General features: G+C 38.6%; 1 protein-coding gene across 4 annotated transcripts in view; it reads left to right on the top strand.

Moving 5' to 3' along the window:
* The first annotated feature begins 14,161 nt into the window (after positions 1-14,161).
* Positions 14,162-21,470, top strand: part of ADAM28 (ADAM metallopeptidase domain 28) — a 56,966-nt gene continuing 49,657 nt past the window's right edge. For all 4 annotated transcript variants that reach the window (XM_079142273.1, XM_079142276.1, XM_079142275.1 and 1 more), the window contains exons 1-2: positions 14,162-14,306; positions 19,628-19,731. In XM_079142273.1, the coding sequence (XP_078998399.1) occupies positions 14,255-14,306; positions 19,628-19,731 (156 nt within the window). In that variant the 5' untranslated portion in view covers positions 14,162-14,254. The remainder of the gene's footprint in view (positions 14,307-19,627; positions 19,732-21,470) is intronic.

The following is a 21,470-nucleotide window of genomic DNA, read 5'->3' as shown; positions in this document are numbered from 1 at the left end:
GTTTCAGGTACTGTGCACTAAGCACTGTTCTAGGAACTTCATATATATATTAACTCACTGAATTTTCACAATAATTTAATGAGACAACTACCATGATTACCCCCATGAGAAAATTGTGGCAAAGGAAAGTTACACTATAACTAATATATGGGAACTGCAATAAATGCATATGCAGAAAGGTGATTGATGTTAAAAACGATTTACAGTAAATGCCTTAAGATTGTTGGAGGCATTAAGCACCACAGGTATTCATCAGAAGAAAGAATGAGTCAGTTTTGTACAGTCAGGGAATGCGCCTGGTAAGTAGGATCTTGACAGGTAGAAAATGTCTTTTCAACATAATAAGAACTTACTGAAGCATAATTGAACTGGACAATGAGAAGCTCTGCCCTTTTCCTAACCACTGATGTGTGGCATGAGTTCAAACACAACTGGGTGGCAGAGGGCAGTAGGGGGACGATTAGGAGCCTGTGGTCACTGCCTGTATTTCCTGTCCTTCCTAGTTTTCTCGTTGTTGTTTGTTTTTAAAGACAACTGTCTGTTTTGTTGATGATTTTGAGGAAAACACAAACTTAAAACAGGATCAAGGTGAAATAGATTCAGGTTGATTTTGGGAAAATGGTCTATAAGTATCAATTGTTCTGTTTCCCTTCATTTTCTCGAAGAGTCTACATAAATCTGAGCTAGCTTTGCCCTGTCCTTTTTTTTTTTTAATTTTTATAGTGAACAAATGGGGTACATCTGGTTTCTCTGTTTGTACATGAAGTAGAGGCGTACCATTTGTGTAATCATACATTTACATAGCCTCTATAATCCTCCCGGTTGTCCGGGTTCACAGCTCCAGTGGGGGAGTCTCACTGGGCAATTCTACTCCACGAAGTTCCCTGAGTTCCGAGACTACTGCCCCATCCGGGGAGCCTCACCCACTGGGAGAGACTCACCCGGCGTCTCTGAGTTGGTCCCAAGTTTCTCAGTACCTCCTCTTCGTGAATCCTGAGTCACGGAGCCACATGAAATGCAGTTACCCTCTAGTCCGCCATTTTGAACCACCCTGTCCTTTTTGAGGAGCTGAGGTTTCTCCTTAACTAAGACCACGGTGGGTGGGGCAGGCCAGGTGCCAAGTGAACACTGCCAAGTTCTCCCCATGGTAATCCTAGCTCTGATACTGTGGACTTGGGCAGTATCAGAGAAGGCAGTGCGTGAACCTCCCCAGATCCTTCTCAAACCATTGCTGAACTCTTCCTTTCTGACAGCTTGCTCTTCATCCACTTTAAACCAGAAGGCCTTACAGTTTAGTTTTCAATTTTTAGTGGGTGGTTTTCTCAGATGGGCTTAAAGAGTAGGCTTTTGTTTTATTTCAACATTTACAAGTCATCTCCCAGGATAAACTCTTCAGCAATACTCAGAAGAGTTATAATGGTGAAACAAGAAATGAAAGCTGTTTATTCACGAGACAGGAGAAGTTGTAAGTGGACTAAGATAGCTATCCAAAAAGATAGGTTTTTGGAACCTAGTTATTTTAACCAAGTGAACTTATAGACTCAAAGGCTGAGGTCAGTGGCTCTCAAACCTGGCTGAGTATTAGAATCACTTAGGGAGATTTTACCAAATATGTAAATCTCAGCCCTGGAGGCCCCTATTTAATTAAGCTGGGCATTGATGTTTTTGACTAGCTCTTCAGGTGATTCTGATGTGCAACCAGCATGAAAACTACTGACCTTTAAAATGGTCTCTACTGACCATATGAAATACATAGACAATGTAATGAAACCTGCATTTTATTTGTGATTTCACTGAAAGTGTAGATTAATTGATCTTTAACTTTTTTCAGTTACAATAAATGTTGTAGTTAGAAACTAAACACTTTTAAAACACTAAAACTAGTGTTAGAGCTTTAGTTAGAACACTAAAAATCCATCGTAAGTCAGATTTTCACAGTGATTGAAAGGATTTGGTCTTTAACAGGATCCTTTGCTCAAATTCTCCAAATGGGAATACCTTGCAGTAAAGACCACCAGTCTTTAATAAAAAATAGAATTGTACAGTGTGCTCTTCTAAGAATAAATGTTATAGTTTGGATATATGTTGTCCCCCAAAGCTCAGATGTGAGACAATGCAGTAATGTTAGGAGATGGAGTGGAAGCGTTGGATCATGAAAGCTGTAACCAAATCGGTGGATTAATCCACTGATAGGGATAAACTTGGTGGTAACTGTAGGAAGATGGGTGTGGCTGGAGGAGGTGGGTCACTAGGGGAATACTTTGTCCCCAGTGAGAAGAGCTTTCTCTCTGCTTCCTGGCAGTCATGTCCTGAGCTGCTTTCTTGTGCCATACCCTTCCTCCACATTCTGCCTCACCTTGGACCCAGAACTATGAAATGGCCAGCCATGGACTGAACCTCTGAAACCACGAGCCAAAATAAACCTTTCTACCTTAAAGTTGTTCTTATCAGGTATTTTGGTCACAGCAAGGAAAAGCTAACTAAAACAGCAAATACTAGTCAAAGTTCTTAACCACAGACTATAGATAGGAATTGACCGATTCTTTGGAAAGAGTTGCCCAATGTTCTTTTATTCATTACCTTGCAGGTAAAAGTGGTAACGTGCTAAGAGCGAACAGAGGATAGTAGGATGGGGTGAAGCCCCCATCAGCCCTCCATGTTGACAAAGTTCAAAGTGGTTGGACCAGTGTGGTTAAAAGCCCCTGGGGTATAAGTCTATTAACTCTACAACTGAAAATTGATAGGGAGAATAATGATATAATTCAACATGATGAGGAAGGTGGGTCTCAATCTTCAAAAAATGCACATATACTTATAGTAATTTCTTATGTTTTTTTGGATTATACTATTAATTTAACACACCTTTAAGGAATTAGTCAAAGTCATCTCTGAAAAGTATAGAATATTGAACAGGTAGCAGAGGGTAAACCACTTGTTCCACAAACATATTGGAGGCCATTGTGGAGACTTACCCCAATTCTTTCTACATGGTTTTCTCCTCCCCAATTATTAACATTAATGGACTTCACAATTTTCTATTCTCTGGATCTCATTATCACCTGAGGTTGTAATCTCTTCTTTGGTCTCTCCTTCCATTTTATTGAATCTCTTTTGGCCATTGGTCAGGGTACCCACCAAAATTTCTACTGAAATTCTCCTCAACTGATTGATACTTACATAACCTTTGCCAATCTCATTTTCTTTTATGCTTATTACTTGTCCTATGGTTTTAGAGTAAAATTTAGCATAATTTATGGAAAAAGTGTGCTGTCAACTTTTGCTACTGAAATTTTCCAAAGCTCAATCTAGGAAAATTTCCATTATTTAACTTTGTTTTTTATTATTTATTTATTTATTTATTTTGCTGTCAAATATCACTATGATAACTACTGCATATATGCTCATCCTACCAAAATTTTAATGGCAGGTGGTAACTCATCGGTTTTCCATAATCCTGTATTCAACTTTGGTGACCTCCCTGTTGCATTATTCAAAGTAGCTGATTCCTACCTTTTCCACTCCCTTCAAATCTACTTCTTCCCCATTTCAATCTTCTCTATCCACAAGTGAACAGGCAATCTTCTCTATCCACAAGTCCATTCAGTGGAAGATGGACTTCACTTTTCTATAGTTTGACAGGCTAATTTCCTGGATTTTCATCCTCCCTATTCGCTTTGCTCCTGTCAAGAATTTCCCCTAATGACTTCCTTTACTAAACCCTATCTCCTTCACCTATGAAACATGTTCTGCCACTGTACACTCTCTGCCCAGCATCCTCACATTCACCCTGTGTGTTGACCAGTTGCTCTGAGGTGTATTAGGGTCTCACCATCTTAATACAAACTCTCCCACCCTGCTTCTATTTCATATTGACATACTCTCTCTCCATGTGTCTTAAATCATTTAAGTGATTGGTGGCTCCTCATATCCTTTTGGTCTGTAACCTCTTTTCATCTCCCTCTACCTCCCTCTCTTAAACCTCATTTTCTGTGACCTCTTTGCTAAATTTGCTATTCACATTCCTATCTTCATGACCCTAGCACTACCTCCGTCTCTGTGACAATGGCTGTCCTCAATCTCGTGCTCCCCCCACACTCTTTCATTGACACATTTTTCTAGAGTGACCTCCAAGAAGTTCTACACTAAATCCATTCCATGGCCATCCTCTCTGTTTGTAGTTTCTCCCTCAAGGCTATGATCCATTCTACAACCTCTGATAGGTATGTAAGTCAACCTCTGATAGGTATGTTCAATACCAGTCTCTAGCTCTGTTCTTGTGTTTTTAATTGTCTGGTGGTCCCTTCCAACAAACACATCTTTAGAACTGAAATTATTATTTCCCTAAAGCACATTTTCCAGTATTTATTCTTTTTATTAATTAGCTGTTTAATACTGATGCTCCAATCACACTTAACTACCCACTCAGCTCTTGTATAATTTTTATGGTTGGTTTCATACTACCTTGATATTTATTTGACTGGTGCTAACTCTAGACACATGCCTAAAAATTGTGGGCCCATGAAGAAAATCCAACCTCCTGTTCCCAGTGCTGACACAGTGTACCCTCATGGAATGTCCCCCTGGTATAGATGCCCTCCATTCATCATGGGAAGAGGACTCAACTGGTTTTCAATACAACCATTTGCTGAAAATCAGTGTGCTGCTATTGGTCACTACTTACAGCAGCAAAGTATGAAATTATAAATACATTACAAGAAGCTATTGAATATGAAGAGTTTTTAATCTTAATTAAAATCTTGAAAAGGTTTTAAATTGACAGTTTGAAATTTCTTAGATCCACACATGATAAGGAATACTTACCAGGGAAGAAATAAGGACAAAGTAAAGATGTGAGAAGACGTTTTCCAGAATTTCACTGCCTCTTTTAGTCTATTCAGGTAATACAAAGTTTAGAATTCACTATCACATGTATTATATAAAGTTAAGTCAAATTAGGTGAAAAACTGTTAGCCACAAAACTCTAAAATTGTGGTGTGTAAGTGTGCATGTTAGATAATATGATTATATTGCAGTATAATGTATAGTAATGTTGGATAAAATGAATCAGATTGGTTCAGGAAATAATAAATAAGTTCTATGACAGAAAAAGCTCTTTAGTGCCAGGAGAGATGTCTCTCTCCTTCATCTTTATACCTATTTCAGAAGGGTGACATGTCTTCTGTGTGTGTGTTTATTATTTTCTAAGAAGCAGTACTACCTTTGCAAGCTTATTTTGTCATCAGATAAGCTAATTGTCAAAGACAGATGTGTCTCTTGTTCTGTGGAATTATAAATATTAAATTCAGAAAAGTACTCCGGCAGAACAGAAATGTCTGTGGATTGATATATCTCACCCAAGCGTACACCCCTTCAAAAGCATTATGATGAGGAAAATATGCTGGTGACAGTCTATTTTTAGTAGATATTGTACATTCTATGGTGTATCTCAAATGGAAGGAATTTATAATTTAAAATATCATGACCACAACTCTCTGAAAGCTAAGTTCATCAGTCTGTTTATGGAAAAATTTGAAACTAGCTCCTAATGGGCTTTTGAGATTCAATAAATGTTCATCAAAAATGTAGAACTGGCTCTCCCCTGTTTGATAATTTTACCAGACCCTCTAATTTCACCTTTTGCTGGAGATCTCCAACAGTGCAAATAGGAGAATTTTAAATCATCTTTTCTGACTCTATAATTAACAGAGGAGAAAAAACTAAGACATAGAGTAGTTGTAAGACTAAGTAGTCACACGGTCATGTTGTGCTGAGGCCAAAACCCAAATCTTCAAGTCAAAATCTGCTCCAATTTCCTGACTTCCTCACTGTCTGTAGTGAACTCCTCAAGCTTTGAAAATTACTAAGTAACCACACTTTAGGAAGATGGTGTTCTAGGAAATGAGTGAAATGTTCCAAGACCAGGTCCCTAGCCTGGCAGACCTTCCTGACAAAGAGAACAGAGGTAGGAGGCTTGTTGGAGGCAAGGCCACACTCTGTCCTGGCTGGTTAGTTAGAGGGGGTGACTTGGAGCCTCCTGGTCACCACTGCATTGCTTGCCTTTGATACCAGAAACCAGTGACTGTTCCAGAACACAGATTTTGGAACTGGATCAACAAGTGGACTTCTGGAGATTAGTACCTTCCACTTGAAAGTTTATGCAGCATTTTGTTTATTTTATTCTTATTTTTGTTTTCGCATTCTTCTGAGGTAAAGTCCATAACTTTCCTCAGATTTTTAAAGGATTGTATGAGCCAAAGAAGATCTCAATATCACTGATCTAGACTTTAGGAGGAAGTGAATCCTGTTAAAAAACTGAAGTTGGTATTTGTATCTTTAGTGTTTCTGGTCTCTCTGTAATATTTTGCCTTCATTAGTTATTTTTTATTCCCATAATTCCCTCTCATTTCAGATAATCAGTGTTGTCTTTTTCTTTTTCTTCGATGCTCAGCTTCAAGAAGGAAAATTCTGGAAATTGTAGTCCCAGCTGAGCTGTATATGACTGATGAGGCAATTGTACACCGGCTCTTCCCGTTGAGTTCAGATGGGAGTTTGAGGTGCAGGAAGCACTTTCTGATTTGGTAATGAGAGGACTTCTCAAGTGACTTGACTCTTGCCATCTCTCTGGCTAGGCCAACTTTCAGGATTTCAGCAGTGATTTATTTTTTGTCCATTTAAACTTCTATACAACATGGAGCTTCGTCTGAGGGAGCAATAGGTGTATAGAGAGTTTGTTCACCATACCGAGCCGGAGGATGAGGGCAGCTAAATGTGGCATCAGTTGATGGATATTGTGGGAGCTCAGGTATCCTTGAATGGGACAAAAGGAGAGTCTGACCTTTGCTTTGCAAGTGAGGAAAAATGCAAGCGAATAAAAAGACACTGGGAAAAAAAGATGTATCTGTTAAGTTCCCACCAAGAAAGATGGCAGGCTGAAATGGTCAGTTGGGAAGAATTTAACAAGGAGACTGTTCACAAAAGTGTGGGTTGTCTTTTATGGAAACCAGTGAAGGTTCATGCACCCCCTCCTGTGTCTAGTGAAAATAGAGGAGCTTTATCACTATGACCTGAAAGGAAAAGGAGAGGAATCATGGCAAGAATCCAGATAGAGAGATGCTACCTGCAAATGACCTTGCATTAGAAGCTGAGGGTGGAGGTAAAATATAAAAAGATGAAGCCCAGCCCCAAAGAAACTTTCCCATTGGAAAGTAGCCATTGTGATATAGAAGAGGGTCAGGAACAAGTTTACGTTGTTGGGCAGCAGCTTGGGGAAGAAAGTCGAGCCAGCCAGGAGAAGAATCAAAATATGTGGTGATACTGAAGTGAGACTGGATCAAACTCACTCTGCTCCATCTTTTAACTTCTCCTTGAAATCAACATCCACCTCCTCCCATTTCCTTTAAGAAGATCAATCTCTTCTAATGTCTCAGGAAAGTCTACCCTGAGCAAAAACTTTGTCAATGACATAAGCATTGACAGAAAAAAATACATTTAAAATACATGTAATATGAAATTGGTGATGGATGACTGATGTATTGGATAACTCAATTTGTCTTGTAACTGTCATGACAGAGGGATGAATAGTAGATGGACAGGCACTGGTAGAGAAATGTTAATAGTAGCATTTGGGAAGTGGGCACCTAAAATTATTGTAGTAATTTATTTGTTTGAAAATCTTCAGGATAAAATACTGAAGAAATAATCTTGGTAGACTTAACACATGGAGTTAAGAGCAGCAGAGTAAAATTTAATATAGATTAAGTAATATTAAGTTCTTAGAATCCTACATCAACTATATGAAACTATAATCAAAGAACGTAATTCTAGAAAGAGTTCAACTGAAACATATTTTAATTTGCTCGTTTCTATATGAATTTTCTCTGATTTTTTAAAAGATTGGAAGAAGTGAGTTTCAGAGGGCAACCAAACAGTTTAGGCAGGACTTAGAAGGAGACTTACTTTTAAAATCCATACCATGTGCATGTGTCATCTATTCAAAAACTGTTCAATAGAAGAAGAACTTTTAATATCTTTGGAGGAATAGAGAAGGAAACAAGATCTATGAAATAATCTTAATCCCAGCTCATCTCAAACCCAGTGAGATTAGTTCTACACTTTCACTGTGGACTTTTTTTTTTTTTTTTTTTTTTCTTCCTGAACCCATTTCTTCCAAATATAAACAGCCTGTTTTATCCTGGGGAAAAAATTAGCCTAATATTTCTCTTTTCCTCAAAAAGTAGGCTTACAAATAATGTTCTCATGCAGTCTGTCCAGTCAACTCTGTCTTAACTGCTCCACTAACACTGCCCTGGTGAAGACATCTGTGACCTCATTGCCACGTTCAAAGTTCACTTTTTATTTGCTTTTGATTTGGTGCTGCTGGTCCCTTGACTTATTTAGAAATTCCATTCTGCAACCCCAGCTCCCCGACTGTCCATCACTCTGACTTATCCTTAGTTACCTGTTCAAGCTCCCTTTCCCCTTCTTGCAGTCACTGTACAAGTGTCCCCTGTCATCTCCTGAGTTACACTAGGCTGGTCTTCTTTCCTCCATGCCTTGTAGACTACTAAACACAGCCAGTGGAAGAAGAAAGCTGATGTTCCTGTTCTCAGAATTTTTTTTTTCTTGGTACCAGGGATTGAACCCAGGGGTGCTTAACCACCCAGCTATATCCCCAACCCTTTTTATTTTATTTTATTTTACTTTATTTTATTTTATTTTATTTTTTGTTTTGAGACAGGGTCTTGATAAGTTGCTGGTGCTGGCCTTGAACTTGCAGTCCTTCTGCCTCAGCCTCTGAAGATATCTGGGATTATAGTCCTGCACTACCACACCCAGTTTGGAGAATGTATCTGCACACCTGTTTCAATCATCTCTTCCTCTGTTATATCTTAAGTGGTAGAAAGAAGAATTTGCAAAGCTATACAAAGAATACATCTAAGGTACATTCTCTATCAATCAAGGTTCTCCAGAGAAAATGAAGTGTGCGTGGACATGCGTGCACATGCACTCAGTAAATGCAAAATTCCACAGGGTAGGCAGGCTGGCTGCAGACCCAGAGTGAAGTTTCACTTTGAGTTCAAAGTCAGTTTGTTGGCAGAAGTGTATCTTGTTCAGGCAAGTTCTGTTTTGCTGTTTAAGGCCTTTGACTAGTCAGATGAGATCCACTCACATTATGGAGGGTCATCTGTTATAATCATAGTCCACTGATTTAAAAGTTAACCTTATCCAAAAATTCCTTCACAGAAATATCCAGAATAGGGTTTGACTAAATATCTGGACATTATGACTCAGTCAAGTTTTTGTATAAAATTGACCACAGCATATTTATAAGAAATTCCAAACCTTAATTTCTTCAGACTCTTCTCTCAGATCTTTGATGTTCAGTTGCATTTATTTTCTATCTCCTTAAGTTCCTTTTAGAAATAAATTTACTCTTGACCTGCTAAGCCAATCCATCTGCTAAGCAAAATTAGTAGAATCTGTGAATATCTGAATGGTTGTCATTCAGACATGTCCACAAATGGTCATATGTTGATCAGAGTTAAAGCTAAAAATTTTACACAGTTGAAAGTTGACAGAAAAAATAGAAAGATTTGGCTTTTCTTATATTGTTATTCTCTCAACTTTACTGATTGACTCATCCATCCCAGAAGCACAGACCACAGAAGCAAACATGGACAAAACATAGTAGCAACTGAATAAATATTTGCATGTGGGAGTTATGACTGAAGGAGGGTCAATCTCAAAAACCAAGCAGAGCCTGAAAGTTGTGAGCTACTGAGTATTAGAAGGAAAGAGAAAAAAAGGTTATAAGTCTTTTATCAGCAAAATCAATTTGAAGTCTTAAGGTTCCCTACTGTTACTTACTATGTGGTAAGTGGTATGACCAAAGAAGAGAAAGCTATTCACTTTTAAGCTGAGTAAATACATTTTTTAGAAAAGAAAAGCCAAGAGCTTTTGTTACAACCTTTCAGATACCATATTAACAGGTGGTGCTAGGTTCTTGCTTAGGTTCTAATAAGTGAATAACCCCTCAGGCCCTAAATTAGCAAGCCAGGTATTTGGTATGTTCCATTATGTCCATTGTAAAAGGAAACAGGCTTTCCTCTCATCATACAATATCTAAGTTAAATAGTAGCAGGTAAGCCACAAAGGTATGTTGTATCTAATCAAGTCGACACCACACGGGCACAACCTGATGGACCTAGTGAGTGAGCGGGATTGGCAGAGCTCTGCCGACTAGGATGAGGTAGATGCGACCTATTTAGAGCCGATATTCTACTTTTCCTTGCTCTTTCTGTACCCGCCCACCATGGGGTATGAGGATAGGAAGTAAGGCTCGATATTATGGGGGTCTTGGCATCTGAGGAAAATCAGAAGAGACTGGGATGACCTACCCACCAGTTCTGCTCCCTACTCTGCTCCCACAGATCCGGTTCCCAATCAAATAACTCTCCTCATCAGGGATCAGGCCATTTTCTACTTGTTCCTGAGTGGTGAGCTTCAGTAGCCTGCCATATGCAGAATTACTGATGTGAGCCACTCACATGCTCCCAAGGGAACCAGGAGCCACCTGCCTGGTTGACACCACAAATCCTGCTTCTCACAGCCCTTGTTGTTGGCCGTGCAGCCTTGGTTTGGCCCTGTTCCGCACGTGGCCCTTCTCCCTATGCTGTGAGTACATGTGGTGAACTGTTGTCGATCGCTTCGGGCACTTGTGTCAGTCAGCTTCTTTTTGCTGTGACCGACCGACGTACCAGACAAGAACAACTTAGAGGAGGAAGAGTTCATTTGGACTGAGTTTCAGAGGTCTCAGTCCATGGCGGGCCAACTCCACTGATCTGGGCATGAAGCGAGACAGACATCATGGCAGAAGGGTGTGGGAGAGAAAAGCTTCTCAGCTCATAACAGCCAGGAAGAGAGAGAAAAAGAGCGGGGGGGGGGGCGGACCAGGGACAAGATGTAACCCCTAAAGGTACACTCTCATTGACCCACTCGTTCCTGCTGTGCCTCACTTTCCCACAGTTACCAGCTGGTGGTCCATTCACGAGGTTGCGGCTCTCGTGACCCTACCTTTTCACATCTGAACATTGGGACATTGCCTAACACACGAGCTCTTTGGGGATATTTTTAGATCTAAATAATAACACCTGTGTAGATCATTTTGAATTCAGCCATCCTCATAACACTGGGATGAAAATTTCTCCCTCACCAAAGGGCAAATAGAAACAAATAAACCAGTAAGATATATCTTTGACATGTGCAATTCCTCTCCTAACTTAGTGAATAGAGTAACTGGGAGTGTAGCTATTTGGGTCCTGGGGACAAAACAGAGTTATAGTGAGGTTCTTCTGGTGATTCAGACATAACCCCCCTTAGGCAGAGTTCAAGATAAGGTCTCTCATTTATATAAAATGATAGTTCTAATTTATTATTATTATTATTATTATTATCACTATTCTGAGAACTGGATCCAGGGACACTTTGCCACTGAACTGCATCTCAAACCCTTTTTATTTGTTTATTTTTATTTTGAAACAGGGTTTCACTAAGTTATTGAAGTTGACCTTAAACTTGCAAAACTCCTGCCTCGGCCTGTAGAGTTGCTGGGATTACAGGCATGCGCCACTGCACCTGGTTCTAAGAAATTATTTTTGAAAGTATTTTGAGGCCCTTGAATAATATAAATATACAGAGAACACAGCACCACAATTACATATATTTAATCACAGCCAAAAGTATGAATCTTTGGAAATAGCCCCAAAAGCTTTCTGAAAGAGAATATGACATGGGTACTGGCCTCAGGGATTTTGAAATCTAACTGAAGAAGAGACACATTTTGATATGTGAAATGACAGCTCAAGATTCCCTGTGTATTTGTTCATCCATAGCCATTTACCAGAGATAGTGCTATGCCTGGGTCAGAGTCCAGCATGAGACTTGTCAGGCTTGGTGGGACCTCTTCCCATTCCCCTAGGAATTCTTTGCTCCAACAGTACCAAATATCCCCAATCGTAAACTAACATGATAAAGTAAGTCCTCTCCACTCTTGCCCACTTCATTCTTCATTGACCACAGTGCTCCTACCTCCAGGAAGCCTTCCCTGCCCTGCTGGGGGATAGCCTCTGACCTCTGTCCACACCTGTCAGTCATCCACTAGAAGAAGGTGCCGAGATGAGTGTGGTAACCTTGCACGCAGATCCATGGTAATGATCTTCTGTCTCCTTCAGCAGACTGTGAGCATCCCAAACGAGTGACTGATTTTTTTCAGTTGTGATCTCAGCATCTGACACACAGTGGGTACTAATAAATGTGTATTGAATTAATGGAAAAAAATGCATAATAATTCAAAATGGATGCATCCCATCTCTTCCCTACAAAACACAAAGCTATAGAACTTGGGTTGTAGAGGCAGATTCTTAATCCTGGTGGTTAAAATGTACGATAACTATGGCATGCTAGAAAAATAATAATAAACATTAAATTATAATAATTTAAAATTCCCTATGATTGTTGTTTGATGCTTTTATGATGATGTAAAGGAATTCATTTTCCATGAGATCATTCTAGGATGATGATAATATGCTTCTGCATCCACAAAGTAATGCATAATTTTAGTGGCCTAGGTATGGGGTTTGTAGTAATAAATTGTTCCCAGGGTTTTATATTTCTTAGGAATGTTATCAATAGAAATAAGACTGTGTACATAAGTCAGTTAAGCAATTGAGAAACATTGAAGTATATGGTTAAGAACTCAGATAGCACCTCTGCCACTTTCTATGTGAGTAACCTGAGCAGACTGCTTAATCTTCTTAGTCTTTACAGTGAAGATGACTGAGTCTTAATCTGTTGAAACCATTCATGTGTTTAAACTCCAATTTTTTCATATATGAAATGGAGGTAAATGGTATTTATAATAAATGAGTATCATTAGGATTATATAATGTTATGGTTTTGATGTGAAGTGTCACCCAAAAACTCACATGTGAGACAATGTAAGAAGGTTCAGAGGAGAAATGATTGGGTTGTGAGAGTCTCGACCCAATCAGTGAATTAATCCCCTGATAAGAATTAACTGAGGATGTGGCTGGAGGTGGGAACTGGGGATGTGACTTTGGGGTATACATATTTTGTATCTGGAGAGTGGAGTCTCTCTGCTTCCTGATCATCATATAAGCTGTTTCCCTCTGCCACACTCTTCCTCCATGATGTTCTGCCTCACCTTGAGCCCCAAGGAATGGAGCTGGCCTTCTATGGACTGAGACCTCTGAATCTGTGAGCCCTCAAATAAACATTTCCTCCTTTACAATTGTGCTGGTCAGGTCTTTCTGTCACAGCAGTGAAAAAGTTGACTAAAACATATAACAAGTATAATGGATTTTGGAGAGTACGTGGAACTTAATAAGAAACTCAATTAAATTAGTTACTTTATCAGTTACATAGTATGATTTCTGTTTGTGCCCAATGTAGTCTCACCAACACAGGCCCTGAAATATATCCTCTGTGCTTCAGAGTTTCCTGCTGCAGTTACGAGACACCCCAGAATCCGGAGAACTCTGTGCTTGTGCTGTCACGCATTCTTATTTCAGGGTGGTTCCAGCTCCCTTGGGGGCACCATCATGTAAAATAGAACCCAGGCAGATGGGAAAGGAATAATTTACATAATACTTTGATTGACTTGAAGATTGCTCTTCAGAACCACATAGGTATGTGAGGGAAGGATAACATTATGAATAACTTTTTGCCAATATATCTAAAAATCATATATCGAATATATATTCAAAGATACATCTACATGTTTAAATATAAATATACATATATACAGTATATACTATATATGTGATGCATATATGCATACGTATGTTATATACAGAACAATATGCATATGATAAACGACTGGCACATTTATCAACATATATGAAGGCAGTTACCTCCTTGTGACCACTGGACTGTAGCAAGGTACAGGTAATGTGCTTCTTTTGCACAGGGAACAGGGAGAAGAAGGGGAGAGAAACAATAGCTTATGATGAGGGAGTCTTGGAACCTGCCAGGAGGGAGGCGGCCAGAACTTCCTCCTGAGCCGTTGTTGCAGGACCACAGTGGAGGTTGTGCAACACCTTCAGTAAATACTTCCTGCAGGGGACACAATGATCCGGGAGTTTCATTCTGTCTCACTTAGGAGGCAAGGAGGGAGCTGGCAGCGCAGGTGTGCAGGTGTGAGCGGAGCAGGTGCTGGCTCCTGGAGTCACTCAGCATGCTGCCAGGGAGCCTTCTGGTCCTCACTTGCCTCCTTTCTACAGCCCCAGGTAGGTGGTAACTCTTTTTCAGTTTCTGTTAAGTGCATCAGAAAACTGCTTGTTTTTTATCCACTCCCAATTACCTTTTCATATGTAATATTTTGACCAGTTGTGGTTTTTTTCCCCTCAACCAGTTTTACTAATCAATAGGTCTAGTTTTAACCTATCATTTGGGGGCTGTGACTGACAAAGATTGAATGCCAAGAAGAGCAATGAAGAGTTCTGAAACCGACATTTGCATGTCAGATGTGAGAATATTTAGAAGTGAAAGCATAGATTTCTTACAGCATAACTCAAATAAGGAATATGATCTCTGAGTCAAAAAGTGGGATTTCTCAAAACTCATCTTGATGTTTTCAGTGCATTAAAGATGCAGCAGATTTGCCAGGTTATGTCTGCATAATGATTGTAGAAAATATCTGTTACTATTATTGGGTCTTGGTTGGCTCTTTATGTTCCTTTGAACTGCACGTTTTTGTAGTCAGTACATTTGTTACTAACAATAATAAATATAACTATTAGAAATAAACTGTACACCAATTTTAGGTTTATAAAGCATTGCGATTTTACTTGATAAAAAGGTGTTGAGGTTAAGTAGAAGTTGATGGTTCACTTCCACGTTGCTGGTTGTGTCAAATGGTTAAGATTTTAAATGTGGAGAAATACTAGTACTTAATGATATGTTACATCTACCCAGTCTTGCCATTCTGGTAAATTCTCTATTAGCATATGAATCAATGAGATTTGGAAACACATTCCTCCAGCTCATTTCTATTTCCAGATCTTAAGTCAGCACACTTGTTGCAGTGTCTAGAGTCTTTCTAGTCAACCTTTTCTGGGGTCTCTGCTGGGACCTGGGAATGGAACCAATTATCCACAAAAGGTATGGAGGTAGGAGGGAAAGATGCTTCTCTCCTATGCACCCATTCTGCACTAAAACCACCAAAACAAAACCACTAAAACTAAAGTAGTTTTCCAATTTGTTTTTCACACCTGTAAAAATTTTACTTAATATCCTTGAATAAAGGAATGATGTTAGGTGTTTATGTACTTGACTTGAAATTCCTACTCTCTGAGTCAAAATCCATAGGAATCTTCATTCTTCACATTTTCCTGAAATGCTATCAGCCCCGACTCTTGGGGAACCCATTCTCAGTCAAAACAAAAGAACTGCCTGGGTTCCAGCTTTGGTGAAGAGGGTAAAGATCAGGATGATCCACTGATAAGAATCTCATGCCTGACTCTGGGGCCCATACATATTACAACTTTTACAGTGAAATTAGGGACCCCCACTGTTTCTGCTCCTCCTGAGTGCACCTTCACAGCATAGCACAGAGAGACACAATGTCCTTGGAAGTCATGCCCCAGAGTGGGACATCCCAGGTAGGGATGGGGCTGAAGTTTCCCCTGTGAGAATGAGCATCTGTACCCTCTCACCTTCCATTTCGAACAGGAAGTTGCTCCCTTCTTTTACCACCCAGCGTGTCTTTTCAAAGGTGTCCTCTGGGTCACTGAAATATTCAGGCCGTCTTTCTCTTGGGGGTTTATTTTCTTGCCTGAATATAAGAACTTAAGCAATTTTTGCCCCTCATCTCTTTGTTTCTGTGTTCCCACCTTCAATACCATGCATATGTGCCCCTACAGGATGACTTTGTCTGGTTCCTGTATACTTAAAATGAAAGAATGAGATGTAAAATAGGACCAGATGCTTGTAAGGAGCCTCACAATCCCCTGAGAAAATAACGTGGGATTTCATCATAGGAAAAGAAAAAAAAAAAAAACAAATCTTTAAAAGGACATGACAGGCAATTGTGGGTGAGGGGGTAAATGAGTTACACCGACAGAGGAGAAGGTGTTGATTGTATTCCAGAAGAATTTCCTGGGGACACACTGATTTTCAAAATTATTTTATTATTTTATTTTATTTTGATATTATTTTAGTATTTTAACTGTCAGTTCTTTGTTGTCTTTATAAGGTGACTGGAAGACACAAAACAATGTATCCAATTTAACCTCAATAGACAAAATAATATGCTTCATTAGGGTGTGTTTATCTTACAGTGTGCCCTCATTTTTGTTGCTTGAAGTTTAAAATGACAGAGTGTTTTGAGGAGATAACAAAAATCTCAGAACTAAAGTCAATGTCATTACCTAAAGTCAATGTCATTCAGTGCTTGATGTCATCTGTTCAGTTTAGAAAGACACTGCTTTAAAAAGTTTCAGACAAATTTGAACAAAAAATTAAAAATATCAATATTATGTCCAAATTTTCTAATCTCCAAAAATGGCCTGAAGTGCTTTAACAAATAAAGTAGCAATCCAGACTAAGGTCTGATAGTGTAATCTTTTTGTTGTTGTTGCAATATTAATCTTGTAAATGAGCTTTGCTTTTTCTAAAACTAATGAATATAGATATAGAGATATAGATATAGAAATAGATATAGATATTACCAACTGAAACCAAAATAACAATTTTATTTTTCTCAATCCAGTTTTGTGGCCCAACTAATCCAATATATGAGTTCTGTGGAAGGGAGAAAGCAAGTATTAAAATAAATTAGTGGAAACATATTGGGTTACACCTTGGGTGTGTGTAATCCCTGGATGACAGTTAACTGTGTTTGTTCTCCAGCCTTCCAGATAATTAACTTGATGTTATTCTGCTGGGAGGAGGCTGCACTATCTCCACTAAGCTCGGGGATGAATATTTAGGTCAATTATATCCCTATATCTGCTGTGAAAATTGTTGTATCTCAGATCTCATTATTTCAGGGACCTTTCAGCTTTCAGAAAACAAGAGCCTTTCAGGGAAATTTTATCTGTTTGTTAGAGAATTTACTGTGTTGCAAGAGTTTGGAATGAATTCGAAATTCATTTAGTTCATACAAAAAAAAAATGAGAACATGTCTTAAAAAATCTTTTTTGTTTATGTTTGCTTTGTTTGTTTTTGGTTTCCATTTGGAAGTGTTCAAAGAAATTGTATAATGAATCTGGCCATTCTGAGTCTGTATTTAAGAGCCTGTCGGTAGTTTCACGTTGGTAAGATGCCAAGGCTAGCCAGAAGCCTGGGGTTCAGCATGCACAGCAGAGAAAACTGGTGTGGGATAGACTGATTGAACAGAAGGTGTGTGTTATCACTTTCTGATTTTATGCAAAGGGTCAGGTGGGCAGTTATCACTTTTTGACCCAAAGGGAGCCTGCTCTGATAATTCCTGTTAGAATCTTAAGTGTTATGGATAAAACCACAAATGCAGATTTTAACAGGTTTTAAGAAGTCACTGAGGTTGTGACATTGGTGAAGCACAGGTTCATGAACTCATTATCAAAGGAACCAATTGCAGCAGGAGGCACTGCAGCATGCTTGCTGGCTCCTTATGACATGCTCATTGTGTGTCATCGATTAAAGGAGGCAGCCGGGAGGTGTGTTAATACTGTCAGCTAGTTCCCGACAAGGGTTATCTTCTTACTTGTTGACTTCTTGTTGTTCTGAAATAATTGTGGAAATTGAACCCAATGGAGAGAAAATGATCATTTAATATTTCTTCACATTTTTGTATGTTCATTTTGAAAAAAAAAACTTTAACTAATGCTATTATTTCTTTTCCAAAAATTAATTAAATAAAAATAAAAGATGCCTGGTGATTGCTTCCGTGAAATGAGTAACTGGAGAACCTGGTGATGTTGTTTTTGAAGTAGGACAACATGAAAAGGCTTAATTTATCACGACTGATCACAGTTGACCTACCGGAATCATAATGATCTCTTCAAAGACCTCACAGGGGAGTCTGTTTATTTGCATAAAATTATAGACTACTTGAACAGGCTTTAAATACCATTTAATCTGCACCCTCTTTTCAAACAATTTAAAACCACTTTAATAGAACCCCAGATTAAGATATTCTTATGTCAGTACTGTAGATTTAAGTGTTTTTGAAATGCTTATTAAGAGCAAATCTCAAGCCACTAAAAGAAAAGCTCTTTCATTATTTTAAGACCCCATTTTTTACTACAAGAGATTTTAGTGAACTTAATAATTTTTTCTAATCTTTCAAGTTAAATGTAAATGGTTCTTGAGGGATCAAATGAATTAAACCCACCCTAATATGATTAAAATTTGTCATCACTAGGAATTTTTGAATTTCTACTCTAGTTTTAGAAGAAAATGTTAAGGAATGAATGTTTCATTCTGTGGGAAGTCATTTTAGATAAGATATAGAAGTACAAACCTCTTGGGTGACTAATAAACAAATATTTACCTTTACCATTATTAAAAGGCTAACCACAGCAGCTTGAATTTATATGGACACAGAAGTTTGGTTTGAGTCCTTTAATGAGCATGGATTACCTTCAGAGGGCCTCCTGATTAGTGCAGGAAGAAGAAAAGAAAGCCTTTCTGTTCCAGGTTTAGTACATTGTGTCACTGGGCTGCCTTCTGCTTTGAGTCCTACTGCTCTCTACATCCTGGGTTGGACTTCCAGCTACCTATAACCACCAAAGAGTGTGTCTGTTGACATTTCCCCAGGAGTTAGGCCATGTGAAGAAATAAAAAAGAAAGTAGAAAATCCAGGGATAGCTTTGGGAAAGCTCTAAATTTCTCTCTGCAATGACTTCTGGAGACAACAAGGGGATGGACATGTAAGATACAAACAGGTGGTAGGAAATCACTTCCCAATCCCTTTCTATTCAAATTGTCTGTTTCTGTACTTTTCATGTTTTATGTACATATGTATATATAAAACATCCTCTCTCTATATAAAGAGTTTATCTGTATTTCTAAGGTCAGCCCAGACCATGCCATGAACCAACCTTGTGATGGAACCTTTTGTTTCTGTGACTTAGTTTCAGATATTGCTATTGGCAAACCCAAGGGAAAAAATATTAGGATCAGAAGTGGTGCACATTCGTTATTTCATTTTCATAACACGTTTTTCGAAGTGCCTTATTCTGAGACCAGTTAGCTTCTGAGATCAGTGTGGCCTCTGCCTTTTCCTTTTGTCTTGCCCGACTGCTCTACCTCTGCCCAGGGAACCACTGCAGACTTCCAAGACAGCAAAGAGAAGCAGGAAGTTCAAAAGAAATGCCGTTACTCAGCAGAGAGACACAGGTAGACTTGTGATGGGAAACCATTTGAAATTGCAGGTTCTAGTAAAGATTTGAGAGGCAGCGTGTGTTTTCGGTTTCATCTCTCTCCTGGTGTAGCTGACCTAGATCACACACCTTCTCTGTGTGACATCATTCACTTGGTGACACCATAAGGACAGCCAATACTGACCAGCTCATTTCTGTTCTGCCTAGCTAAATCTTCGGTTCCCCCTTTTATTTTTCCTTAGTAAGTGCTTTAAAGCAATTCCCTGAGGCAAAAGAGTATGAAGTGGTTTATCCCATAAGACTTCATCCACTCCGGAAAAGAGATGTGGAAAAGCCAGAGCCAAAGGTACGGTTTCCGAAATATCAAAGAATTTTCATTTGAGATACATGTATCATACATACATCTCATACAAATACATCTTGTTTAATGTATCAACTGGACTTTATGAATTCTTCAGCTTCATGCCTTAGAGGTAACTAACATTAATGGTTATATTTGTGTTTGTTTTTAAACCTTTTAGTCTTCACTACAGTCCAGAATTTTACCTTTAACCTTATTTTGCAAATGAAGTTCTAAGAAATAAAACAAATTATTCCAAATAACAGAGTGTGAACTTTAATTTTATAATATGTTCTGTGTAATTCCAAAAATTTAGATACGATTCATTTTATCTATTTTGTTTCCTTCTATCTATCCATCCACACACATACAACTACGGCCATTAAAACAGGAGAATGAGTATTTGTATTTTAACTTGAAATTCATGCCTTTTAAAAATGGCATTAAAATTTGGATAATTCTTACTAAAGGAAACAACACATTCTTAGTCAACATTCACTCAACAAACTTTTAGTCGTTGCAAGAAGGCGGCAAAGGAAAGCCTTGATTCATTCTACAACGAAGTTCTAATTACCTGCTCCCTGAAGTTTTCCTCCCTGGAAAACAGATGAATGAGACTTGGCTGATGACTCACAGAAGTATTCTGAAATGCAACTAGTGGGATAACATGTGCCCCTCCTAAACAGGGCTCCTCACTGTATTTCTTCCAAAGCAATTATAGGAGAGCAGAGCCCAAAATAAGCCCTACTTCTAAAACTAGCTATCTATAAAAATTGCGTCCACTAAGTTTGGTGGAATCCATATGCATTGGATTCTCCTTCAGTATGGCTTTCTTCAAATGCTTTCTTGCAGTCTCTTAAAATTATCAGATACATTTTTCCCTGAATATTTTGAGGAAAATTTGGAACAGATGATGAATTTTCTATCACAGCTGTAGAGCAATTTCCACATCACTGTAAAAATAAATGTTTGTATTTGGAAAACTTTATTTTGATACAAAATCATAGTCTCATTTACAGGTACACGATAGATGATCAATGTTAATTTTAGGAGCTTTGACTAGATGGACATGGTTGAAGAATGTGGCAGATGTTTAGTGTAGAGACCTCTTACTTGTGAAGTTCACCAGCAGGGTGAGTTGCTACACAGACTTGTGTTTTCCTGATCCATCAGGATGGTGGACGGGATCTAAATTCAGAGGACTAGCTTGTGTTCACATCTTGGCTTTGTCAGTTCTCCCCATGTAAGCTCAGATATACAGAAACCTGAAATTCTTTGTCTTAAAGTGGAGATGATAATGACGACACATGTATTGCATGGATGTTTTGAGATGTAATCAATGAAAACATTAACTCCATGTTCAAGATTAGGCTGACACTGCCTTATGGAACCCATTATCTTACACTTCTTAGGACTAATTTCTAAGGCTTTTTTGGCTTAACCAGACTTTTAACTTTAACGAGCCATTAACAAGACTTTTTTTTTTTTCCACTTTTGCTCCTTAATATAACAAGCTTGCTAAATCAATCTCGACATTGTTTTTCCTTTCCTTAATAATGTACTTATTTCTACCTCTGTGCCCTTTTTTATGGATGTCTTGCTACCTAAACTGCTTGTATTTGAAGAGCAGCCATCTTGCATTATTTGTGAAGCCAGGTCCCTTTCCTGAATTCATGCTACAGTCACAGGCAGTGTTACACAATTTAGCTCTTGATTCTCAAAAATATATTGAGTAATGTTACACA

This window comes from Sciurus vulgaris (genome assembly GCF_902686455.1).
Source record: "Sciurus vulgaris genome assembly, chromosome: 5".
In the NCBI taxonomy this organism is placed as follows: domain Eukaryota; kingdom Metazoa; phylum Chordata; class Mammalia; order Rodentia; family Sciuridae; genus Sciurus; species Sciurus vulgaris.
Note: the sequence above shows the minus strand (reverse complement) of the source record. Positions and strands in the feature narration are given on the sequence as shown.